At 42.6% G+C, this 27,429-nt stretch overlaps 4 protein-coding genes across 4 annotated transcripts; 1 reads left to right on the top strand and 3 right to left on the bottom strand.

The window, feature by feature from the left end:
- On the bottom strand, positions 161-3,827 carry LOC8067590 (probable protein phosphatase 2C 73). The gene is made up of 5 exons (XM_002448831.2): positions 3,054-3,827; positions 1,977-2,441; positions 1,681-1,798; positions 1,364-1,587; positions 161-1,016 (listed from the first exon to the last, which is right to left on the bottom strand). Exons 1-5 carry the CDS (start codon positions 3,234-3,236, stop codon positions 579-581), a joined length of 1,428 nt encoding a protein of 475 aa, XP_002448876.1. The 5' UTR covers positions 3,237-3,827; the 3' UTR covers positions 161-578.
- On the bottom strand, positions 4,062-7,706 carry LOC8067589 (F-box/LRR-repeat protein 3). The gene is made up of 7 exons (XM_002448830.2): positions 6,888-7,706; positions 6,211-6,444; positions 5,725-6,118; positions 5,517-5,646; positions 5,143-5,437; positions 4,815-5,066; positions 4,062-4,436 (listed from the first exon to the last, which is right to left on the bottom strand). The coding sequence occupies exons 1-7, from the start codon at positions 7,596-7,598 to the stop codon at positions 4,377-4,379; spliced, it is 2,076 nt and encodes a 691-aa protein (XP_002448875.1). The 5' UTR covers positions 7,599-7,706; the 3' UTR covers positions 4,062-4,376.
- On the bottom strand, positions 13,806-17,004 carry LOC8079981. Its single transcript, XM_002448829.2, has 2 exons — positions 16,129-17,004; positions 13,806-14,151 (listed from the first exon to the last, which is right to left on the bottom strand). The coding sequence occupies exons 1-2, from the start codon at positions 16,933-16,935 to the stop codon at positions 14,104-14,106; spliced, it is 855 nt and encodes a 284-aa protein (XP_002448874.1). The 5' UTR covers positions 16,936-17,004; the 3' UTR covers positions 13,806-14,103.
- LOC110435303 lies at positions 23,293-26,596 on the top strand. The gene is made up of 2 exons (XM_021460742.1): positions 23,293-24,018; positions 26,205-26,596. The coding sequence occupies exons 1-2, from the start codon at positions 23,664-23,666 to the stop codon at positions 26,237-26,239; spliced, it is 390 nt and encodes a 129-aa protein (XP_021316417.1). The 5' UTR covers positions 23,293-23,663; the 3' UTR covers positions 26,240-26,596.

Below are 27,429 nucleotides of genomic sequence, written 5' to 3'. Positions count from 1 at the left end.
CATCAAATCATCAATGATTTTTTTTTAAACTGTGGTGGTTCTATTATTATTGTTATAAAATATACCAGGGTTAAAAATGCATGCACGCATGTCCCATCTTTTTTAAATGCATAACATCCGTTTGACACCCCACTGCCCACCATATGCATGCACGCAATGATTTGATCATTAAATTTAAAGAATGAGTAACCACTCCAAAGATCGATCATGTTTGGTGTCAGAAACTAATCTCACCAACAAATTACAGTTACAGCACTCGCAAACGGCAAACCCTTTACGGTTCACACAACCAGTCACGCAACGTTAAGTAGCAGTAGTACTATACTGAAGTCACATGCGAGCAGGATGAACAACCATTCAGATTAGATCAGCCACTACTCCTGTCCATGTCACCTCATCCGTTTCAACACCTGAATGCGACAGGGGCCATTATGCCAATCAAATCAAATCCTAAAAAAATTCCTTTTCAATTTGGCTGCCTCGCGTTCATCGGTCCATGACCATGCACGGATGAATTTACGTGTACCGGCCATGAAAACGATGGCCTCCCTTCAATTTGGCCAGGAAATTGATGATGATCAATCCCGCTCCTCGCCGTCGTCTTCATCCAGCGAGCTCGACCGCCTCCGCCAGCTCAGCACGCGCCCCAACCGTGGCAGCCTGATCACGGAGTTGGCCCGCGCCACCCCTTCCAGCGCTCTCCACACCGTCGCCCCCTCCTCCGCCTCGCCGCCGCCGCCGTTACTCGTCAGAGCCCTGCGGAAGCTGCTGCCCGTGAACGGCTTCACGTCGTCTCCTGTGCCTGGGACTCGCAGGCTCTCGTCAGGACCAGGACCAGGAGAGGCCCGCCGGTTCAGGTAGAGGCACACGACGGCGCAGTCGTCCACCATGGACGTCGGGTACTTGCGCCGCCACGCTCGGACCGCCCGGTCGATCAGCTGCCTCGCCGCCCTGGATGGGTCGGTCGCCGATGACACCAGCTTCACTACCTCCTTGTTCGACAGAACGTCCCAAATCTGCAACAGGTTTTGAGTCGCAGCAAGGAAAATTCAGGTTTTGTTGCTCATGCTACTGTAGAACATATCATCTGAAACTTATGTCTATTGTGCAAACAAATCATTATCACCTAAAACTATCATGACAATTAATATATGACAGTGATATGCATGTATGGTTTCTGTTAACAGTTTCTATTGTGGGTCTAATCTGAAAGGGATTTATGCTATTCTGTGCCCAGATCATTCGGAATAGTTGCATGCAGGCCTTTCTGATTAAAGAAACCAAGGGCAGTTAATGGAGAATGGACTGAAAGTGACAGGAATCTGAAACTGCCAATCAAATGAATTTTCATTTTTTTAATTACCCCATCAGTAGCAAGCACCAAGAACTCATCTTTCTCAGACAGTTTCCTGCAGTAGACTTCAGGTGTGCAGATAAGGCCATGGTTCTTGAGGCAGAAATCCCCGAAGGCCCTTGCCATGGCGAGGCCCGGCGCATCCTGATTCGGCAGCCACATCCTAGGCACGTCCGGTTCGTCATCCATGGCGAACACTCTTCCCTTGCAGTTCAGAATCCTTGCGAGCTCGCCTATTGCAATTGTGCAGGAATGAAAAATGCAGTCAACAAGTGTATTCATGTGCATGCGCCGATGACCGTGAAATGAGAAGTTTTGATACTCACTTGGAAGATCTGGCTTCAAGTCAGTGGTGAGCTGCACTGGGATCAGACGGTCCTTGCTGTCCCGGGTGCAAAGAACAGCACGTGAATCGCCCAAATTGGCAACGATCAAGTGATCACCCTGAGCATAAAAAGGACAGTTGGGCAACAGAATAAGTGAAATGTATGCTTTAGAGAATATGTTAATTTAGCCTTTAAGGTGTAGCTTTTAGTATCTGTATCTACAGCTGAATCATGATTTCCAATACCAACCAGTGGTAGTATAAGTAAGTCAGTAACAGTCATAGTAGCATCAGTACCTGCCTAACAGCAGCGACTGCAGTTGTGCCGCTACAAATGCAGTCGATTCCTGAATGTTGCCTCAGCTCCCCATCCACCTGCTCAAATGTCTTCACGAGTATGTTCTTCCAAGTGGACAACAGCTGGCTCTCATCGCTTGTATCATCACTGGACGAGCTGCTATCTGACTTGTCAAAGGAATCCAGATCTGTATTGCTCGAGGGATCTTCTTCAGTTCTGAGCTTCAAACTATTGCTTGAATCATCTTCTTCAGTTGTGAGCTTCAAATCGTTGCTTGAATCATCTTCTTGAGGTTTAAGCTTCAAAGTATCGCTTGAAGAATCTTCATCTGCAGTTTTCGGTTTCAAAGCAGAGGCTAGTTTCACTGGAAGGGTGTCGCGGACATAGCGAGCGACTTCCCGGCCAAGAGGGCCATGTCCATCAAAGACTCCGCAGAAGATGTGGCCTTTGTGGCCAGCAAAGTCCTAAGCATCTTGACACAATTGAGACTCATCAAGATCAAGTGAATCCCCGGTGTAAAAGAGAAGTCAATGTACTTGCATTGGAGATGCTAATAATAAAGTGCAAAGATATGGATGTGCCAACATATAGCTTTTAATGTTCCGGACCAGGCAGCTATAGGTTCATGTACAATGCAAGCTCTCTCAGGACACTGGTGGTGTGGGCAATAAAGATGGTGAAGTATATAATTTCAGGTTGCTAAAAAGAAATGTTTTTCCCTTTCTACTAACATCTCAGGTTCCAAGAATTCAATTCTTAGCAGCTATAGAAGATAGATCCAGTGCACTTTGCTCAAACTAACTCTTGTCGCTTGAGATTATCCGCTGAATCTGCCGATCATTCAGCTCACAATAAATCAGCGAAGTACTTTCAGCCATGTCGGCTAAGCGAACAGGCTATTAAGTTGGTAAATACAACTCTCGCATTGCAAGTTGCAACAAGAACAGCAGCTATCAAGTGCGGGAAATGAACTATAGTAGTAGGGAGAGGGTCTGCAACCAACCGAACCAATCCAAGGTGAAGGTGAAGGTGAAGGTGGAAGCAGAGAAGAGAGAGGTGATGCAATGCACATGCACCTGGGAGACGGTCATGGCGTCCTGGTTGGCGCCCTTCCACCCCTGTTTGGTGTGCACGGAGACGCCGGCGCTGGCCCACAGGTGGCCGTGGAACACGTCGTCGTGCATCCATGGGAAGCCCGAGCCGTGGTCGTCGTCGTCCAGCTCCCGGCCTGCTGCCGCCTTGCTGCAGCAGATCCCCATTGCTGCGCTTATGCTTTGCGCGTGAGCTCCGTCCTCCCCTCTGCTCTGCTCTGATCTCCTTCTCCTCTCCTCTCCTCGTTGGATTGCTCGGAGCAGGAACGGTGGGTACCCTTAAATTTATGCTTGGTTCATTGGTTGGTTCGCAGGTGTGGTGGGGAGCATTAATGGCGGCAGGACCATTCTACCGCTAGGGTATGAAGCTTCTGCTTGTACAGGACGGACGGACGGGCAACAGCAGATGGAGACGGAGACGGAGACGCCATGTATTTACTCGTCTCGTCAGTCAAGGGATCACGGACGGGAGCATCGGCCTCGGCCAGCTACCCGTGGTTGGCAATGGCAACTGCTTGTCCGGCGCCAACGAGATGCCTGCGCCGCCCATGTCGCCTCGCTCTCGCTCCTGCCACCGGCTTCTTCATCAATGCTACTACTATTCTAGCTGCCCGTGGCCATGGCTACCTGCCTCGTCCATTGCAATCGCTACCCCTTGCAACGCTACCTGCCTCTTCAACCTGCCATTCCTGTGTGTCTCACCCTAGCCTGTGCTTCGAGTTCCATGCATGGTCCAGTCCGTCCAACACTGACATCAGACTCCAGCACCCGCAAACTTTAAGCATCAATCATCATGTCTACTGTCGTCTCCTTGTTTGAGGATACGAGGTGCTGCACCACATCCTGTATGTATGGCGTATGCAACCGGAAACCCACTCACATTCAAGCACTATTGATAAACAAGCAGATATCACTAGTATCCTTCATTCTGTTCTAGCATCCCAAACAGGGGACACAGATGCAATGCAACAGCCAACAAACAGACCAAGGCACTAAATTCTAAAAACCATTTTCTTATCAACCAAAACCATCTCTTCCATGTCAATAACTTTCCTTCATCTTACATGATAATATTCTATACAGCAGCAACTTCACAGAAATATAATGTACTCCTCCCCAGGCAAGTTCACCTCACCAAACAAAGGTGGGATTGGGACTGGAACTGGAACTGGGACTGGGACTGAATCTACTCATCTAGTATACAGCATCAAGATTTTGAGCTCCTTCAGACATTACTTCTGGATGCCAATCAACAAACCCATCCATCCACAAGATGCATGCCCTGCCTTCCCCAATTGCTAGGTCTAATCACCGTACAAGCACATCTTGGGACTGTTGCTTCCATACATCACAAGGTTCCACTTCAACCTGCACAAGGCCACACCTGTTATTGTTAGACACTTTGCACTTTTGCAGGCTTGTAATTCTAGTAAGAACAAATCCACTCAACAATCAACACATACAAGACAACTGTGTTACGCTCTTAGGCATTTTTTTTAACACCATCCATAAGCAAATCATGATTTGTGTGTTTTGAAGCGTAGAACAATTCTTTAAAGTTTTTAGAAAAAATCATTGCATCTGGATCTGGCAGCACAAACATAGCTTAATGGAACCACAACCTTTTCTGAAGCAAATAGTATGTAGTGTTTTCGAGTAGCAAATCAAGCAAGACACCTAAACGAGTTGGTGAACACAAGGGTTTAACGCTGTGTACAGCAAGCAACCAGAGGAACAGTAGAATACCTTGAATGGTTTATCGATCCACTGGAAAACACACCCGCGTGCCTCAACATTTTTTATCATATGAGGCGGCATCATGGATTTGAATGCTTCATGAAGCTTCACTTTCGTCAAACAACCACAAACCATAAGAGTAGCTGTCAAGCCATTAGGCGTTATACCCGCTAAATGGACAATGGTCATGTTCTGCAAGCCAGATATGCTAGAAAGGGAAAGAAGCCCAATATCGGTGACTGAACAGTATGACAAGTTTATCTGTGACAAGATGTAAATTGTATTAGCACAATTGCAGAACATACACAGTTCCATTTACAGGAGAAAAGGATAATACCTCACGGAGGCTATGAGAGAACTGGGAAAGGTAAAGCATTCCCACATCATTAACCTCAAAGCATTTCTTAATATCAAGCTTGGAAAGTAGCCTGCACCCCATTGCTATTTCTGAGAGCCCAGTGGATGTAATCATGGGGCAGCCACGAATCTCCAGAGTATTCAGCTTTGTGCATTTTGAAAGTGAAATCAGTGAACGGTCCGTTATTTCTGTACAGTAGGATAGATTGATAGACTCTAGCATGGGACAACCCTGCGCAATTGGAATAATTCCATCATCACTGAGGCCTCCACACCTGAAACAGAAAATATAAGTTAGCTTACCGACAAAGAACGAAACAAAGAAAACAACCACAAGGCATGTCAAATAATGACCTGTACAAATCAATGTCGCGGAGATTTGGGCAGGACCTTCCAATGTGGGTAAGACCTTCATCACTTATCTTCAAGCAAATGCCAATTTTTAGACTTGAAAGTTTGCCGCATCTGGAAAGAGCTTTCAATCCTACAAAAAAAAAAATCAAAGTCAACTTTATGTCCATTTGGCAAAGAATAATTCAGTACCCAGTTCAGTATTAAGTACCTTCGTCATCCAAATCACTGTCAGTAAGGTCCAGCTGTTCCAAGTGAGAACAGTGTTTCCCGATCAGTTGGAGTGCTCCACTGGAAACACGGCTACAAGACTCCATCCTCAGAGAGATGAGGGAAGTGCATGAACTAGTCATGGCCGCTAGTGAAACATCAGTGATATTTCGACAACAAGTAATGTCCAGCTTCAGCAGGTTCTTTAGTCTTGACATAGCAAAAGAGAATTCTGTATCCGTCATTCCAGAGCACTTGCTCAAGTTTAACTCCTTTAAAGAAACACATGAGGTTCCAATAGCTTTTAGTCCATCAACCATGAATTTGCAGCCTTCCAGCTTCAGGGTCCGCAGTTTAGGAATCTTCTGGAAGCTTCGCACCATAGAAGGGGTGACCTGATACATGAAGGATGTAAATTAATTAAGCTGCGAGGGCTCAAGTTATGCCCAGGTGATACAATAATACAACTAGATGGTTGGCTACTTACAGGACAGCAGTATGAAAGATCCAGTTCGAATAGATTGGGTACCAACTTCAGTATGGATGAAACTCCCACATCAGTGATATTCTGACAGTGAGACAGATCAAGCACCTGTAGTGATTTACTGCATTCTTTCTGAAGGCTGCCAAGGGCGTCATCATCAATTCCAATACACCCCACCAGTGTCAACTCTTGAAGATTGGGTAGCTTCATGATGGGAGGAAAGCTATCCTTTGTGATCTGCAACACAAGAGACGTTTCCATTTTACTATTACTCCAGCACGATATAATAAGTTGGTCGGTAGGCACTAGGCACAAAGCTGCAAGAGAAACTAGAGTTGGCTACTAGTACTGCTCTGCTGATCCATTGTTGCTTTCAAAGATAAGAACATCTGCAGATCAAGAATACTATACTACCTATAAACTGAAGTGGTCCAATGCCCTAAGCACTAACTGAATAAATTAGATTGAGCAATTGATGTGGTACTTGTAACTGATGAAAGGTAGCAGATTTAGAAAAGGGAGTAACTGAAGCCCATTTTGCTCCGGTGAATTAAAGAGTGAACATGTTGTCTAGAAATCAAATCAACAAACGTACAATAAGGAATCAAAAGACAGAATCATCCGTAGCCTTTGTTCCAAGAAACGAGCAGAGGAACCAAGAAACCCTGATGAGCGCTCACCATGGTGTAGGAGAGATCCAGGCTGGTGAGCTTCCTGCACTTGAGTGCGAGGAGCTGGATCCCCAGATCCGAGACCCCAAGGCACCACTTGAGCGAGAGCTCCCTGAGCTCCATACAGCCGACGGCGACGCACCCGAGCCCCATATCGGTCAGCGGCTTCCACCTAGCCAGCGACAGCCTCCGGAGGCCCTTCGCCCGCGCCACTTCGGCGGCCGCGGCGTCCCCGAGGTCGACCCCATTGGAGAGGTCGAGGTCGGCTAGGCCCGGGCACGACGCGGCGAGCGCGGCCACGCCTGCCGAGCCGAACCCGCGGGAGCGGGAGAGGTCGACGGCGCGGAGGGAGGAGGAACCGGAGACGACGGCGGAGGCGAGGGCGGCGTCGGGGACGCGCGCGCAGAGGGAGAGGTCGAGGCGGGTGGCGCACGGGTACCGCGCCAGCGCGGCGGGGAGGAGGTCCGCGCGGAGCGGGCGGACGACGCGGCGGTGCCGGGACTCCGCGGCGTGGCAGGCGCGCGAGGCCAAAGCGAAGGACTTGAGCGCCCGCGGGTCGGCCTGGGCCACGCGGTCCAGCACCAGGAAGAGCAGCTCGTCGGCCAGCGAGTCGAGCGGCGGCGCGGCGGCGGCGGCGGCAGGGGTGGGGGATGGGGAGAGGGAGAGCGCGAGGCGACGGCGCTTGGGGTGCCGGTGCTGCTGCTGCTGGTGGGCTGCCATGGCCGTGCGGTGGTGGAGGGGGTTGTTCTTGGCGGCTTTCTCGATCTGCGGCGGGTGGGCGGACGAAAGTGGTTGCAGTTGCAGGCAAGAAATGGAGGCCGGCGATCAAGGAGATGAGATGGGCAACAAGAAGAGACGCGGTGTGATGTGTAGGAGGAAAATGACGAGACTGCCCCTGGAGAGTGTCGTCCTGGGGAATACGGCGGCTGCGCCTGTATTTTCCGTATTTACCCCTACGCTCCAGCTGAGGGAAGTCGCAGTCAGGGGTACGACGGTAATCTCGGCGTGCCGTATGGAATCCAACTGGACGGAAGGTACGGTACGGCGGGTGTACTCGGCGTGGGGGCAAAATGGGAAAAGAAAAGTTGGGAAGTGAGTCAGGTGGGGAAGGGGCGATGCGGGGGAGGACACCCAAGGACTGCAAATCGTACAGGCTGGTGGTGCGGACGGGTACGAAACGTCGAAGCCAAGCGTACCTGATGCTTGTCCGACCCGTGACACAGACATGTGGCCCCGCTCCCCTGCTAGTGTGTGAGGGACACGCACGAGGAGTAGTTGCTGACTGGTCCCGTGCTCCCTGGGGACGGCTTTTCCCGTTTCCGTTCCGTGGCTGGGGGGGGGGGGTCTGTGTCAGCAACAACGCATCCCTTTTTCCGTTGTCTTTGTGTGGGCCCCGCCGGGTGTTGTACGGACAAGCGCCCACGGTTAATTAATTACGTAAAACCAGGGGACAGTTGCAAGTAGCACACACACTTTGAACCGTTCCAACAAACATGCCAAGAAAATAGGAAAAAAAAAAGAAATCATAAGGAGTGGGATTCTAAAACATGTGGCATAGATGCAAATGCACTTTCAAACAAATATTATCATGTTCGGCTGGCTGGAAAAAAAAACAGCTAATGCTGATGCTGTTGTTTTAAGAGAAAAAAACATTGTTATTTTGCTGAAATGGTGTGGCTGATAAATTCAAGCAAACAGGGTGATTATCTATCTTTTACGGTCGTGGACCTAATCTATTTCATTACCGCATCAAAAGCTTTACATGCGATTCAATAAAAGTTCATTTATTACTAATTGGAAAACACAGTAAGAAAATTTGCCCCCACAATTAGGTAATCATGTACTAATAAATAATATAGTCAATCTTGAGCAATCAGTCATGTTTCTATTATGAATATACTGGTATGTGGATTTTTACACAATTGTGTGGTGGTATTTTTGTTCATTGAAGGACAGTATATAAACAACTTTTTTTTCAAACCAATAAAAAAGTTGTTTATATACTGTCCTTCGATGAACAAAAACACCAGCACACTAGTGTGTAAAAATCCACATACCAAAAAATTTATAATAGAAACATGACTGTTTGCTCGAGATGTAGATAGGATATAGGAAGAGAATGTTAGGTATTTGTCAATATTGGGATACCTATACCTAACTAGGCATGGTTCCACTTTAATAAAGGAGATGGCCAATGTGGCCTCCGGGCCACACACTCTATGTTGAGCATCTATCAAAAAAAAATTCTCAAGCACATACCTAATTACCTAAATCATATTGGTTTACTATCCTTCTTTTCACCTTATCAATTTATTTATCTTTTGCAAGAAGGATAATAAATGGCCCGCTAAGTTTTGGCATAAAGTGTACAAGCCCACCCATAAGTGTCACTTTTTTATATGTCTGGGTTCAATAAGACCTCACTAGTGGTTGCGTTGCTTTGGAGCAACTATGGATGCCCATCGAGTACATGTACATGACACGGCATTCTGTCTCATTTTTAGTAAGCTTTGGATGGACGCTACTAATAATCAAAACACATGGGATTTGTATCTGATCTTGATGTTGCGACTTTTTTGCGAATATCTTGAGGTTGAGACCTAATATTCTACCCTTCGATTAAAAACAATGTGGCTTTCTTTTCTTTTTTTAGGCCTTGTTTAGTTCCTTGCCGAAATTTTTTCGGGACACTGTAGCAATTTCGTTTGTTTATGGTAATTATTGTCCAATCATGGACTAACTAGGCTCAAAAGATTCGTCTCGTAAATTTCGACCAAACTGTGCAATTAGTTTTTAATTTCGTTTCTATTTAATACTCCATGCATGCGTCTAAAGATTCGATGTGACGGGAAATCTTGAAAAGTTTTGGATTTTGGGTGGAAGTAAACAAGGCCTTAATACAACATACTTCCACCAACCTAACTAAAAAGTGTCATTCTTGTTATAAATCAAGACAAATGTTTGTCTATATTTATGAAAAATGATAATCTTTTTGAGAGGGGGAGGGAGACAGGGAGTGCATTGTGCTAGAATTAGGCCTTGTTTCATCATTGGAAAGATTTTTAAATCTAGTTTTTTTAACAAATTTATTTGGGGATATAATCTACAAATCAAGTGAAACTTGTGATACTTAAACTAAAAATGACACTTAATTTGGGACCGAGTGAGTACATGTTAAGAAACCTATGGATTGTTCAGCTCTGGAGCTCGCATATCTCTTCAATTCCTTCCTTCCATCTTGTACGTTGGCTTTGCTCCCTAGATAGTCATGTTAAAAAAAATTAAGAGGGAGAGGCGAATCTGGCATGGCAAACAACAATGCGGTTGGGGGGTTTGTTCATGGGGTGATTAGATTGCCCTTCGTTGACTTGGAATTAATTTTAGATGAATCAATTAATCAAATAATGATGGTGCCGTACGAACGTGCTACGGAATGCCATCAGCAGGCTGATGGAGTCTAATGGAACCTAAGCTGACTTATCATCATCAGATAACGATGATGACACGGCAACTTCTTCTCTCCATGCATATGCATGTGTTGCCTATACCCATCCTAGCTAGCTAGTCTAGTCATGGTCATCAACATCAGGCCATGGACAGTAGTGACACCCCAAACCAATGATAATTAACTTTAGGCCTTGTTTAGTTTACCCTAAAAACCTAAAACTTTTTAAGATTTCCCATCACATCGAATCTTGCGTGGAGCATTAAATATAGATGAAAATAAAAACTAATTACACAGTTTGTCTGTAAATCACGAAACGAATCTTTTGAGCATAGTTACTCCATGATTGGACAATGTTTGTCAAATAAAGCCGAAAGTGCTACGGTGGCGTTTTCCAATAAATTTTTAGAACTAAACAATACCTTAATCTATTGGGGAGGTGGCGTCTTCCGCACCCCGTTGACTTGGAGGCTCCACCGCAGCGCCACCACTCTGGTTGCAGTGCCGTAGAATGGGTGCAGTGCAGCAGCCATTCCGTTCCGTTCCATTCTATTCCGTGGATGCACGTATCTTCCCGGGAAGGCTTTATCTGCTACGATGGCCCACGGCAACTCAAAGAGTCACAGCTCACAGTGTCGTCTCACGTCTACTAGCGATGAATTAATTAGATTTAATAGATTCGTCTCACAGTTTCTAAATGAGATATGTAAATTTTTAAATTAGTTTATATTTAATACTTCAAATTTGTGCCAATATATCTGATATAGTGGCCAAAAAAAATATTTTCTCAATTAAACAAAGCCTTAGCGAGAAAGAAAAATAAGAAAGAATGAATAAAAAGGAAAAGGTAAAGAAAAGCCGTAGCTGACGTTGGTGGTGCCGTTACCCGGCGCCGTACCTAAAAAGGACGAAGGGACGCACGGGGTGGACGGTAGCTGTCCAGTACTGACCTCACCCTGATAAGCTCTCCACCCCAACCGCTTGCTGGGAAGGCTTAGCTGGTGCATGCGATGTTAGCCTATCACTAAGGCTAACTCCAACGATGCAACCCATATTTAAAATAGGTTATGTATAGTATTTTGGGTACCTAAAAATATTCTTCAACAGAGAACCTAAATCAAAGACGTATTTTGCATATCGTCGCAGGCAACACCCAAATATGCATCTCCCAGGGAGAACCCAAATCTCCACCATGGGACATGGCTCCTCTTCTCAGCGACTTCCTCTTCTCCGCGCCTGAGTGACGTGCTGCTTGAGTTTGGCGTCGCCGCCTCTAGCGAATCCAGGTAGAGAAGCCAGGGAGGAAGATGAGAGCGGCGGGCGGTCTAAATCCTCGCCGTCCGGCCATCCACTGGGCCGAATTGGCCGCTGGCCAGCTGCCCCATGCGCTTGCCGACCTTGCCATCATGGCCGCGCCCGCCATCCTCGCTGTCCGGTCCCCGCGCCGCCATCCTCGTTGTCCAGCCCGCGCCGGCCACCATCCTCTCCACCGCGGGTGTCTTTGGGGGCATCATCCCCGCTGCGAGCGTCTTCTTCCTCGTCGAAGTTGCCGTATCCGCCATCTTCTTCCTCGGATGAGGAGATTTGGGTTCTCGGCTGTTGGAGAAGCCAAGGTTTGGGTATGGGAGTCTTTTTTTACCGTATATGACCAAAATGGAATAGGTGTTCGGGTCTTTATTGTTGGAGACAGTCTAGCTGCTACACACGCACCTAGTTTTTGCATGGCCATGTAATCTTTGCCCAGCCTACACTACCTCCCTTTATCTCTCTCTCTAGGTTTGTTCCTAATAAATCAGTTTAATTTAATAGAGAGTTGTCATAAGCCGAATCGTTTAAAAATTTAATTGGATTTATAGAAAAGAATATCAATATTTATGGAACAAAATTAGAATACCATAGAAAAGAATATCAATATTCAACGTGGTTGGGGTTTGTTCTTCATGGGGATGACAAGATTGGCCTTCGTTGACTTGGAGTTTTAGATGAAATCAAATCAAATCAATTAGTCAAATGATGATGGTGCCTTACGACGAACGTGCTACGGAGGGCCATCAGCAAGCTGAATCTAATGGTAGCTAAGGCCTTGTTTAGATGCAAATTTTTTGGATTTTAATACTGTAGCATTTTCATTTGTATTTGACAAACATTTTTCAATTATAGACTAACTAGACTTAAAAGATTTGTCTCGCGATTTATAGATAAACTGTGCAATTAGTTATTTTTTATTTATATATTTAATGCTCCATGTATGTATCATAAAATTCGATCTGATAAAGAATCTTGTAAATTTTTAGGTTTATGAGTACATCTAAATATGCCCGATCGATTTATATCAGATAATAAGATAACGACTAGGCGACTATTCTTGGTTCTCCATGTGTTGTCCATGACGACAGTGACCCGGCCCCATCTAGTGAAATGCATGTATAAATGATTTCAACAGATATATTCAAAGTATTTTTTATAATAAATTAGTCAACAATAGTTTCTAGCACAGATCTAGGATATAAGGCATTGTTTAGATGCAAAAAGTTTTTAGATTTTGACACGGTAGCATTTTGTTTTTATTTGACAAACATTGTCTAATTATGGAGTAACTAGTCTTAAAAAAATTGTCTCATTATTTACAGGTAAAGTGTACAATTAGTTATTCTTTTTATCTATATTTAATACTTCATACATGTACCGCAAAATTCGATATAACGGAAAATTTTGTAAAGTTTTGGTTTTTGTGGCCTAAGTATAATGACTTGCTCGGGGAGGCGTCTTCTCGTCTCATCTTGCTGGTGAGGGGCTCCACCGCACCGGCACCGCCCTGGTGTACTCCCTGTCCGGCGCTACACGATCCGGACCGGCCGGCCCTGTCCGTCCTTTTTCGCACCTTGTCTTCTTCTTCTCTCGCATCACAATAGGATTCTTTCCTCTCTTTTTTTTTGCCAAAAAAAAATCGCATCTTCTCCCAAGTCCCAATTAGACAGTGCTGTTTAGTCAGCCTAAAATATGGTAGGGATTGAACACGAGCCCTTATGTTGGTTCCATAATTTGGAGCTTCTCTGATGCCCCACCATCTGGTATCAAAGTGTAGCTTTGTGCAGGAAGTGATAAACAAACGAGAACACACTAGTCCAGCATAGTTGCAGTAGCAGCATACTAGTTTTAATAGGAAAACAAAGGTGCATAAGACCAGGGATTAGTGGAAACATAAAGCAGAGGGCCATTCTTTACATGGTGGAACATGTGCAAGGAGCAAAATGGACAGATGTTTTTCAAGAAGAGAGCCTTGATCAGCACCAGGGTATCCTGGCGCACAAAGGGTGAGAATGAGATCGACATACACTAGCTATTGAACTAAGAGAGCAGTGAATTGCAGCCTTTCAGAATGCATGATTCGTGCTGTTCCTAAGTACCTTAAATCAGTCCCAACAACTTGTAGATTAAAGTAACTTTCCAATAACATACTCTACTCTACCAGGATATGTGTCTAGGTAATTATTATCCATGGTCTAATATGAAGGGCAGTGTTCCAGCCATTTCTGTCAAAATTCAAAAAGATATGATACAGATATCTTCAGACTAACAAAAGCAGTCAGTCACAACACAATACAGGGCACATGAAAAATAATGTTACCAAAACAGGAGTGCGACTTGGAACTACTAATGAACATTTCAGGTCATTACAAATCTGCATGACACACTAAGAAAGGGTCTGACAGAACACCATAACTCAGTCAGGAATTCAGGATGCATATATACCTTGCTAAGACCAGAAACACTTTGGTCCTACTCCATTCCTGCATATTTATACCTCAGCACCAGGTTCCGCTTTTCCTACAAAGAATAAGAATAAAAGATAAGGGAATTGACTTCAGAAAGCAATTGGAAAATGGACTGGAAGGACAAATATCAATAACTGATGAGAAGATGTCCACTATTCACTCAGTAACAACTGGGGAAGGGGGCCATAAATAAAAATCTGATCAGAGGATAAGGGCTCCAACTTTTTTATGCAACAAAGGATTGATCTTTTCAGTTTTCAGACCAAGTCATTTTAATAACAATGTATAACAGAGAGCAAGCACTTGCGGTAGTTTAAGAATTTGGCACCTGACAGATAGGCCCTAAGGAGCCCCAGCTTATGGGGTAATTTTCACAGGGTCCCAAATGTAAACAGTGCTTCCCATATGCAACAAATCAACCAAATAGAAACAAGTACGAGTCTGCAACTACATAAATAGGCCTTTTAGCCTTTATCATTTTCATCGATCTCTCCTCAACTCACCATCTACTGCATTTGCTTGTCATGAAGAAAAGCAGCAAGCCTAAAACTTCACAAGAGTTGTTTTAGCAAACCCCAATCGCCACAACCTCACCAAACATTTTTATGGTGCTGCCCAGCATAAGCCGCCATCCCATTTTCCAACATTGGAAGTTCCTATCTGACGATCTCTATAACACAGTCCACAGGTGGACTGGCTTGCTGCTGCATTTTGGGTCATTCATGTTGAGCATGCTAGAATTGAAATTTTTGTTTCCTTTTCCCCCTTCAATCAATAATACAGTAGTTACAAGCCCCCAGTGCCCATTTGATATGACTTAGGCCCTGTTTAGATGCACCCAAAAACCCAAAACTTTATCAGATTCTCCATCACATCGAATCTTACGGCACATATATGAAACATTAAATATAAATAAAAAAGATAACTAATTATACAGTTTACCTGTAAATCACAAGACGAATCTTTTAAGCCTAGTTACTCCATGATTGGACAATGTAAATAAAAACGAAAGTGCTACAGTATCAAAATCCAAAAAGTGTTTTTGATCTAAACAAGCCCTTAATAAACTACCAAGATTCCAGTTTTATTCCTCGCCAAAAGGGAAAAAAAACAGAGTTGTCTAATGGTAGTGCTCCTTAGCTTGTTACCAGAAACTTCCAAACCAATGAACGTGGACGGTTTGAAACAAGGAATGCACGGGAGAGTTCAGGCAATCTGCCTTGAATATTCAGGCTACTGTTAAATGGAAGCAATTGGTATGACATGCCAGTTTAGGGCTTTAGTCAACTGTAAATATAGATTATAGTCACAATCCAACTGTTGTAATAATTTTCAAACAGACCTAAGAAACTAAGGAATTCGAAACACCATTTTGTGCCATCCATTTATGGCATGATGGAACTGATATTCCTCTCTCGTCCTTGCCCCCCCCCACCCCACTTTTAGATGGTGATGTGTCTTGCCAAATACAATCAGATAGTATAATAGTTGCAGGGCTGTGATGCCCATCTGATGTGGCTTTGTAGATCATCAAGATTCTAACAGTTTTCGCTAAAAAAACTGAAGAGCTATCTAATAGATAGTGCAACTGTGCAAGTGCCTCCTAGTCCGTTACCGGATAGTTCTGTACTAATGCATACAGCTGGTTCAAAACAAGGAGTGCATGGGAGAATTCAGGCACCATATGGTGAATGCTGAGTGGAACCTATATCCGCCTTCTGTTAAATGGTCGAATCTAACGTTACAAGACACTTTAGGCAACCGAAAAACTGAATCATAGTTACAACCAAACTCCGCTATGCAAGTGTCATCTGAGTTTCCCATGTTGACAACAAATCCACAATGCAAGAAGGCGACAACTACAAACCCGCACCCTCTATATACAACCAACAATGCACAATTCTAGCAATAGGCAGTTTAAGCAATTATTAGGCCAATCAATCACACAGAATCACAGTTATGCAAAGAGAATCAGTTTATGATGGACATCAACAGTGGATACAGGAATCAAATGATTTGAGAACCAGACCTGCTCGAGCACGCGGAGATTGCTCTTCTCCACCTCCCTGGCGAGCTTCCCCAGCTTCCTGAGCATCCCCGCGTACATCTCATCCATCTCGGCCGCCTGCCCCGCCGCAGAGCCGAGGACCCCCTGCAGCCTCCCGACCCCAAACCCGTCCACCATTTCATCCACCGCCTTCTGCTCCGCGATGGTGTGAGCGTGCCCAGGCGCCGGCGCCGACGGCAGCCAGGGCATGGGCGAGTCGGCGGTGAAGGCGTGGTACTGGTCCCGGAATCCGGGGCCGACGTTCACGACGGCGAGCGAGGCCGGGACGAGGCGGCCGGCGAGGAGGAGGAAGGCGCGGTAGTCGTAGGAGTGGGTGGAGTGGTTGGGGGAGGCGGAAGGGGAGACGAGGATGAGGAGGAGCGGGTGGGCGGAGGCTAGGGATTCGGAGAGGGAGTAGGCGAGCGCGGTCTCCCGCATGGAGGGGCGGAGCGCCGTGCGGCGGCGGGAGGAGAAGAAGCCGATCGGAGCGGGGGAGGAGGAGGGGGCATGGAAGCGGCCGAGGGAATCGGAGAAGGAGGAGGGGCTGGAGAGGGAGCAGTGGCCGGAGACGGAGATGGAGAGGGCGGGGGCGGGCGGGGCCGCGGCGTCGTCGTAGTCGGAGAGGGCGGCCGGCGGCGCGGGCAGGTGCGCAGCGCGGCCGAAGAGGAGGCCGTCGCAGTCGCCGGCGGCGGCGGCGCAGCGGTGCAGCAGCGCGGCCAGGGCCGCGCCCGAGATGGAGAGCTTGGCCACCGGCGGCGGGGTGCCGGTGGCGCTGTCGCCGAGGGCCATCTCTGTGGCTACTGCGCCGACCGCCGAGGATCTGTTGTGCTGTGTCACTGTGTGGCCTGTTCGTCTGCCCCTCACCTCCTGCAGACTGTAGTGGTATGGTGGTGGTAGCCCCTTCTTTCCCGGCCAAAAACTTTTCAAGAATCTTACGGCATAGGCATAGAGCATTAAATATAGATAAAAATAAAAACTAATTGTACGGTTTACCTATAAATCGCAAGATGAATCTTTTGAGTCTAGTTAGTCCATGATTGGACAATAATTTGGCAAATAAAAATAAAAGTGCTACAGTACCAAAAATCAAAAAGTTTTTGGTTTAAAAAAATCTAGTTGAAAATATTTCATACTGTTCAACAAAAATTTCAGATACTGTTCAATAAAAAAACTGACAATAAATAGTACATTCAATTAATGCTGCAGGTATAATACAAATCATGCTGCATGTCATAATGCCCAACATACTGCAACTTCAATGTAATGATACATTAAGGCCTTGTTTACTTCCACCGGAAAATGCAAAATTTTTCAAGATTCTCCGTCAAATCGAATCTTTAGACGCATGCATGGAGTATTAAATATAGACGAAAATAAAAACTAATTGCACAGTTTGGTCGAAATTGACGAGACGAATCTTTTGAGCCTAGTTAGTCCATAGTTGAACAATAATTAGCACAAACAAACGAAAGTGCTACAGTGTAACGAAATGTTTTCGTTGAAGAACTAAACAAGGCCTAAAATGACTTCAAATGAAAAAGTTTTCAACTGCAAAGCTGTAACACTTTTCAAGGCCTACAAAGTTTATTTTGGTCATTTCTTCAAATGACAAAATAAAACTAAATTCGTTTACATATCAAACTACAAGAGAGATATGTAAGATTTATGAACAATGTTAGAAGTACGATGTTGAATGGTTAAATGACCAAACAACCAAAATAAATTTGTAGATCTTGAGAAGTTATAGAATTCTATAGTATGCAACTTTTTCATTTAAATTTATCTTGTCATGCAAAACTATGTTTGAATTTGAAATTTTGAAAATTCGAATTTTTAAATTACCTCAAATGGAAAAATAACCAAAATAAACTTTGTAGATCTTGAAAAGTTGTAAAATTTTTAGTTGACAGCTTTTTGATTTGAAACAACCTTGTCATGCAAAACTACGTTTGAATCTCTTAAATTTGAAATTCAAATTTTGTAAACGAGCTCCGATGGAGAAACTTCGTAAACAAAAAAGTGTAGATCTCAGAAAGTTATAAAATTTTGTAGTTGACAACTTTTTGATTTGAATTCATTTAGGGCATAAAAAAAAGCAATTTAAACTCTGTGGGGAACCGAAATGACTTATAGACACATGTGAGTGTGTAGTGCAGTGGTTAGAGGAGGTACTACGTGAGGGAGAGGTCGTGGGCCGCGTAGCCATGAATTTTGCGCGAAAAATGCCACGACTTGGGCCACACGAGGGAGCCGGGCGGGGCGCTGTCTGTTTAGGCCGTCGCACAACTAATTTTTTGTTCATATTTTTTAGGGTTTTTTTGTTTCAACCTTTGCCGAGTGTCCGATAAAAAACATTCGACAAAGACAGCTTTGCTATTTTTTTTTTGCCAAAAGCCTTTGCCGAGTGTATTTGAGACTTGTGGCAGTTGGCAAAGCCCCAGAATCCGGCAGTGAATGCTAACTCATCATGTGGCCAATAAGATACACTTAAAAATTGAGAAGCCAAAAAAAAATATTATCTTAAACTTTTAAAGAATGAGAATACAAACTATTAAAGAATGAGAATACAAACTATTAATAACTCAAAAGATTTGTTTCTTAAACAAACCATCAAAGCAACCTAGCAATGAGATCTAGAAAAATGACATATAGTTAACTAGCACTATCTATTTCTAGATGAAAGCTGACTCTAGCACTATCTATTGCTAGATGAAAGCTAACTAGTTAACTATGATATTATATGTTTATTTGCACAACATTCATTGTTGGATTCGAGCACACGAGGCTATCTTCAGTTCCGTTACAAATAACTAATGTTTGCACAAATAGCAAACACACACCGAGTGAAATGCATGTGATTCACATCTGTAGTCCTTTACATATGAACCATCAGAGCATTTGCCTTCAATAAAACAATTTGCTTTGCACATAGGCTTGAAGCAAAATGGATGAATTTTAACAAATTGCCTGCAAGTTTCTGCATAAAATGCATTCACAAGTTAGTAGATTATAATCACAAGTTACAAGAAAATATTCTTGAAGGTAGTAGTAATATGTAACACTAAATTTCTCGAAAATTCTCAATTACCAAACACAGTGAGAAAACAAACCTGCCAAAGTAGGATTTGCATGTAAGACAAGCACTAGAAAGAAGCCTAAAGCAACATATCTTGCGTCCATAATGGAAGTAATTTTTCCTAGGATATGACTTGGAAGTAAGAGACCTATGATGTTTTGTGCATTTATGAGTTATGGTATTAATAGAGAGTGGAAGCACTAATAATAGAACTACAACTTACCACAACCACACAACTGCGTATGTTGGAAGATTTCAACTTAACTAACAATTAGTTGCTAGTAGTAGACTAAAGCTCAAGAGAGAATGATCTCGAATTAACCAAGCATTCTGTGAAGGATCTAAGTATTCTAGGATCCAAAGATAGATCAGATCCAAACAAATCGACATCTTTGACAATATCAAAACTAACATGCAAACCACTATGCATGAAAAGAATAGAATCTTGTATGGCCTGTTGCATTTGTGATCTTCTGAGTGAGTCATGTTTGCATGTAGGAGCATGTACACCTAATAAAAGACTAACTTATTTTTTCCCAAATGTGTAGTGGTGGCCTAAAGGCTTTATTTTTTTTCTTACTTTTACCTTCAAAATAAAAAAGGACTAGCCTCTCGATCTCATTTACAACACATTTTTATCCATTTATTCCCCATGCATCATAAACTAACTAGGAACCAATAATATGATCAACAATTTAGGGTTCATTTGGTATGACCTCCGGAGTAGCTCTAGCTCATGCCAAGCCTTGCCAAACGACCATCAAAGAAAAGGCTCCGCTGAAGAAGCCGGATGGAACCACAAAATTGCATTGTGGCTTCTTGCTTCTCCTCACAAATTTGGCACAAATTATAATAATAAAACTGAGCCGTTACTAATAGGAGTTCTGTTAGCTAGTCAACCTAGAGAATTTCCATTTTCTAAATCTACTATTGCTTTGCTTCCTCCGCATCTCCTCCTGATCCAGAGTATATGTTGTAGTTGAGTATAATAGCGAACTTGCTTAAACAACGCTCACACGAGTATCACTAAGGCCTTGTTTAGTTCACCCCAAAAAATAAAAAGTTTTCAAGATTCTCCGTCGCATCGAATCTTGCGGCACATGCATGAAACATTAAATATAGACGAAAACAAAAACTAATTACACAGTTTGTCTGTAAATCGCGAGACAAATCTTTTGACCCTAGTTAATATATGATTAGACAATATTTGCCACAAACAAACGAAAGTGCTACAGTAGCGAAATCCAAAAAGTTTTCACATCTAAACAAGGCCCAAGGTACAAACAACGAAACTTATTTGACTGCTAACTTATGTTTGTAATTGAGTATGATGTTGTTTTTCCATCTAACAACACCTCATCATCGTCTACTAGGATTGCAAATTCTTCCTAAACTATTTAGGGTCAGTTTGGCGGGACTAGCTCCTCTTGTGGGCAACTTATAAAGGCCTTGTTTAGTTCTAAAAAAATTTGTAAAATGAACAATGTAATATTTTTGTTTGTATTTGACAAATATTTTCCAATCATGGATTAACAAGACTCAAAAGATTCGTCTCGCAAATTACAGATAAACTATGTAATTAGTTGTTTATTTTGTCTATATTTAATGCTTCATCCATTTGTCGCATGATTTGATGTGACGAAAAATCTGAAAAATTTTGTAAAACTTTTTGGGAACTAAACAAGGACAAAGTGGAGCCGAAGCTATTTTGAAAAATAATGTTTGGCAAAATTAACTCCGGCAACAGTTTTATTATTATAATTTGTGCCAAATTTGTGAGGAGAAGCAAGAAGCCACAATGCAATTTTGTGGTTCCATCCGGCTTCTTCAGCGGAGCCTTTTCTTTGATGGTCGTTTGGCAAGGCTTGGCATGAGCTAGAGCTACTCCGGAGATCATACCAAATGAACCCTAAATTGTTAATCATATTATCGGTTCCTAGTTAGTTTATGATGCGTGAGGGAATAAATGCATAAAAATGTGTTGTAAATGAGATCGAGAGGCTAGTCCTTTTTTATTTTGAAGGTAAAAGTAAGAAAAAAATAAAGCCTTTAGGCCACCACTACACATTTGGGAAAAAATAAGTTAGTCTTTTATTAGGTGTACATGCTCCTACATGCAAACATGACTCGCTCAGAAGATCACAAATGCAACAGGCCATACAAGATTCTATTCTTTTCATGCATAGTGGTTTGCATGTTAGTTTTGATATTGTCAAAGATGTCGATTTGTTTGGATCTTATCTATCTTTGGATCCTAGAATACTTAGATCTTTCACAGAATGCTTGGTTAATTCGAGATCATTCTCTCTTGAGCTTTAGTCTACTACTAGCAACTAATTGTTAGTTAAGTTGAAATCTTCCAACATACGCAGTTGTGTGGTTGTGGTAAGTTGTAGTTCTATTATTAGTGCTTCCACTCTCTATTAATACCATAACTCATAAATGCACAAAACATCATAGGTCTCTTACTTCCAAGTCATATCCTAGGAAAAATTACTTCCATTATGGACGCAAGATATGTTGCTTTAGGCTTCTTTCTAGTGCTTGTCTTACATGCAAATCCTACTTTGGCAGGTTTGTTTTCTCACTGTGTTTGGTAATTGAGAATTTTCGAGAAATTTAGTGTTACATATTACTACTACCTTCACAAATATTTTCTTGTAACTTGTGATTATAATCTACTAACTTGTGAATGCATTTTATGCAGAAACTTGCAGGCAATTTGTTAAAATTCATCCATTTTGCTTCAAGCCTATGTGCAAAGCAAATTGTTTTATTGAAGGCAAATGCTCTGATGGTTCATATGTAAAGGACTACAGATGTGAATCACATGCATTTCACTCGGTGTGTGTTTGCTATTTGTGCAAACATTAGTTATTTGTAACGGAACTGAAGATAGCCTCGTGTGCTCGAATCCAACAATGAATGTTGTGCAAATAAACATATAATATCATAGTTAACTAGTTAGCTTTCATCTAGCAATAGATAGTGCTAGAGTCAGCTTTCATCTAGAAATAGATAGTGCTAGTTAACTATATGTCATTTTTCTAGATCTCATTGCTAGGTTGCTTTGATGGTTTGTTTAAGAAACAAATCTTTTGAGTTATTAATAGTTTGTATTCTCATTCTTTAATAGTTTGTATTCTCATTCTTTAAAAGTTTAAGATAATATTTTTTTTGGCTTCTCAATTTTTAAGTGTATCTTATTGGCCACATGATGAGTTAGCATTCACTGCCGGATTCTGGGGCTTTGCCAACTGCCACAAGTCTCAAATACACTCGGCAAAGGCTTTTGGCAAAAAAAAATAGCAAAGCTGTCTTTGTCGAATGTTTTTTATCGGACACTCGGCAAAGGTTGAAACAAAAAAAACCCTAAAAAATATGAACAAAAAATTAGTTGTGGGACGGCCTAAACAGCCAGCGCACCGCCCGGCTCCCTCGTGTGGCCCAAGTCGTGGCATTTTTCGCGCAAAATTCATGGCTATACGGCAGTACTGAACAACCTTCAGTATCATCTCATACTACACTCAGGACCACGAAATACTGAACAATACTGAAACACGAATATTGAATGATACTGAATTTTGTTCAGTATAATGGTTCGGTGTAGAATAATATTCTACACCTAGGGTATAGAATAGCACTTGTATATATAATTTCTTTTTACTCCCGGTAGTAGTTACTCCCATGTGTATATCTCTAGATTTAGGGTGTATATGACGCGATGAAGTGTATGTAGACGAAGTATATGGTCATACTAAACCATCTAATGTAGTATGTATGTTAAGTATGTATACATACATAGAGTATGTGGTTATGCTTATTATATATACTACATTAGTGGCATTTTAGTAATATATTAAAAAATATGGATTCCTTTGAAATTTTTTCGCATGGTAAGATCTAGAGTATCTTAATATAAGTATATGAACATACTCAAACCGATAAATAAGTATGAATACATACGTAATGTGGTTTATTGAAGATGAGAGTAATTACTCTCGGGAGTACGAAAAATGCACCCTATACTATATCTCTTCTCTACAACTAAAACACGGGAAAAGCAATCGTCCACCCGACTTCCCCTCGCTCCCGCACTCCCAGTCACGCCGCAACCCCCAGCGACGCTGCACTCCCTCCCCCGCAATCTCCGATCTCAATCCAGCTCCCCTCCCTATCGCCTTCAAGCTCACGCCACTCCCTCCTTGCCGCCGTGCGACGGGCGCCGTGCGCCGGACACATACCATTCACAGCGACTCCCGTTGCTCCCTCGCCGTCGCGACACACCGCCCGCACCATAGCGCCGCCCACAGCTCGCTCTCGGAGCTGCTCCACCCACCGGACGCGCCGGCTCCCAGAGCTGCTCCGCCCCGATGCTGCTGGACGCGCCACTGCCTACAGGACCTGCGCCGCCGCAGCATCTGGCACCACATCCACGCAGATGCCGTCATGCCTCCTCCACGACATGCCCTGCTTGCCCTCATCGTCAACGTCGTTGTCACGAGCCACAGCCAGCCTAGCAATGGCGGCGGCGAACTTGCTCTCGGGCTCCCTTCTCCCAACTCCCCACTCCAAACCCTACCCAAACCAACCACCTGAACCACCAAAGTCCCGCAGCCCCTTCTATCTCTTTAGAAAGCATCAGATCCTCCGCAACTTCGCTGCCTACCACAACGCTCTCCAGGGGCTCTGCTCCATTGTTGGGTATGTCAGCCATGACGGTAAACAAGAAGCTCTCCATGGTACAGCGTCAATAAGCTATGACTCACCCTCCACATGGGATTCGACCCTGCTAGGTACAGGTCTCCTTCTTGGGTTTCTTCTTCCTTGGATGGAGTGGTGTCATTGAGCAAATGTGCCTGCACTTGCTGGTGAAAGAAATACCTTTATGTTGTTGTTTATTGTTTCAATTTTGGATGAATTAGAACTTTCCTCATTGGTGATGATGAAGGGCGTTTCTGATATTAGGTTATTTTAGTGAATACACAAACTTCGTTGGCACAGTAATACAATATGTTAAAAGATTTAGATCTCCAATTCTTGATTAAAGAGGCCAGTGATGATTATTAGTTGTGCCCCAACTATATATATCCAGCATCGTTGTGCCCCAACTGCCAACCCTTCCTGGATAGATCCTATCCAAGCTAAGTCCATCTCTGGCAATTTTAATATTCTGCAAATTATGGAATTGGATGCTTGTGTGTTTTAAATCAATTGAGTTCCCTAAATAATTGTAAAAATACCATTTCATCTTGACCAACTGGTATTTTCTCTGCTTGTTTGAATCCAGTTGTCGCAGCCATGCTTTCTTTATTATAATGATCAATCCTGGATTTCTTGACTGATAAGGTTAAATGTTATAGATAAAATTGAGCTGCACACCAATTTACTAATTCTCTACTCTATTTCAAGTTACAGCTGTTTGTTTGATTTTTGACTGGTAGGTTGCGTTTATCTCAAACAAACAACCAAGTTTGCAGTCGGTGGATGTTAAAATGGTGGGTGCTCCTGTAGTTAAAGTGATGTATCTTTTACTTAGTTTATGCTCTATCTTTCCATTTTTTCCAAACAATTGTTCTTCATGTTGCTCTGCCTCAAGATAGATCTGGTAACGCCTACTACTCCAATTACCAAGGCCATGGCCCATGAGTTCAGACTGGAGCTCTGGACATTTCGAGAGGTACCTGCACCTTCCAACAAACTAATTGAATATGTACGTTTTTAGTGAAACTATTCAGACAGGCAGAGTAACCTTGCTCAATAAGTTGCCATCTCAACATATACAATACATGGAGAGTGAGTCTCTGGGTAAGATTCTTATCTGAGCCTCAAAATCCAGTATGTATTGGTGGTGATTTCTCTTCTCCTTTTTTTTTCAAAATATGTTGTCGTTGTGTAGATCATTTCCCTGTATTATGCTTGGGTCCATACTGTCGGCAGCAAAGAAGATGATGGCATTCACTGCTGGATATAGTTTAGACAGTTCTTAGAATAATCGATCTGACAACATAATCCATTATGATTACTTGAAAATTGTTTTCCCCTTTGAATAGGCTCATGGTTTGTCCTTTCTCCATCCCCAACACTATTTAGAATATCCAAGGCAACCATTTTTTGATTTTTAGTTAAGCTTCAAGTTTTATTTCTTTTTCTGCTTGCATTTTTCTCAGAATTGTTCGTTCAACCAATGACAACCCTAGATCATAACTTATATTAGTTGAATGATGTTGTTATGGAACTTGATTATGCATGACATAGTTATATACATATTTTCAGTACAATGTGAAGCATGAGAATAATAATTGCTTGATGACAGTGACATGACTTGTGAGAATACCAAGCTCTGTACTATCTTTGCAGGAACTAGACATAGTGGCAGTGAAATATAGTGTTGAACAAAAATGACATCAATGTGATCACCATAAACTAAGTTAACCATCAAAATCAAGAAATCACCCACTGTGAAACCAGAGCACAAGGAGGTCATGCTTCGTGCAAGCAAGTGTGTGGTACATTTACTTCTCCTGCCCTGATTTTTCGATGAACATAATTAGTAAATTCTAGGTTAAGATGGTTGTTAAATTTGAGTTCTCAAGATATTGATATGTTTGGCTTAGAAATATGTTGAGTATTTGAAGCGTGTAGGCCCCGAAGTTTCCTGCAATTGTTAATGACCAGTTAGTCACCCTCATGATTCCTTCAAATTGTTTAATATCATTTGTTTGACACTTAAAAATATTTGTTATAGTATGATATACTCCTAACATTTGGCATACTCAGTTTTTCTCGAATGTTTATCTAACAAATATTGAAGTAAGGCTACTGTATATCTATAAATGAAATGAGCTAGAGAAAACTGTATTGTTTAACTTCAATTTACTCTTTTACCACACTCATTAGGTGGATTTGGAGTGTTAGAAAATATGTTGAAAACTGGATAAAAGATCTCTAATGGAAAAGCAATATTTTTTTTCCATTGCAGGGATCGGACAAACACAGAAGCAATACTATGTCTAGAAGGCATCTGCTGGTCGCTTGTGAGGCATGAAGTGGTAATCCTTGAAAATAATTTCTCAACCTTGGTGTACGAGCTCCAGGGTCTAGGCATCGTTGTTTGGTCATTTTGTGGTCGCGCCACTAATCCGAGACACAATAAGAAGGTTGTCATCTAAGTTGTGAATTCGTCACAATAGGTAGGATACGAAACAAGGTTCTGCATGAGCTTGCCCATTCTAGCTATAAGGGCTGAGATGGAATTGTACAACCCAAGATCAAACATAAAAATACCATGACATTATTCTGTTCATGTTGCAATGTATGTTATGGTATTATTTTGCTCTCGTTACAATACACAAGCATTTGTAATGACATGAATTTGTACTCGTGCAGTTGTATTGTATGTCACGAGATATCTTGTTTACCCGTAGCAACGCACGGGCATTCAACTAGTATATATATATATATATATATATATATATATATATATATATATATATATATATATATATATATATAGGGAGAGTATACTTTGTAGCTAGTCCTGGGCAAATTATCCGATAACCATTACCCGTACCCGAATTACGCGAACCCGAGGTACCCGATCCTAAATTCGGATAGCGATTTTGATTACCCGAAATTAGTTTGGGTAATTCGGGTAATATCCCCTGGTACCCGAACTACCCGAATTACCCGAATATTTGTCTATATCTTTGTATTTATCATGTGTTGATAGTTAAATATTAGAACTTATCAATTTATTAGAACATAATTCTCTTTGTTTGAACAAGTGATAGTAACATATTATTCTCTACAAAATGCTATTGAAATTCTATACAAATTGCTGCTGAAATTATATATAAATTGCTATTGAAATTTTGTATAATGTGTGTTGTTTTTTGAAAATTCGGGTAAATCGGGAATACCCGAACCCGAATTAGCGGGTACCCGAAATTGCAGGTAGTGTTTTTCCGGAACTAATATCGGGTAACAATTTTCATTACCCGAATTACCCGACCCGGAAAAATCGGGTAACCCGAATGCCCAGCCTTATCTGTAGCTAGCTACAAAATATGATATTCTGTAGCCACCTAGTTTGCGGGTTTAGAAAACAAACCTGTTAATCTAATATATATATATATAAGGGCACTCACAATGCAAGACTCTATCATAGAGTCCAAGACAATTAATTACATATTATTTATGGTATT

The sequence above is a fragment of the Sorghum bicolor genome, chromosome 5, assembly GCF_000003195.3.
Source record: "Sorghum bicolor cultivar BTx623 chromosome 5, Sorghum_bicolor_NCBIv3, whole genome shotgun sequence".
Taxonomy (NCBI): Eukaryota; Viridiplantae; Streptophyta; class Magnoliopsida; order Poales; family Poaceae; genus Sorghum; species Sorghum bicolor.
This window is presented reverse-complemented; position numbering and strand designations above follow the sequence as displayed.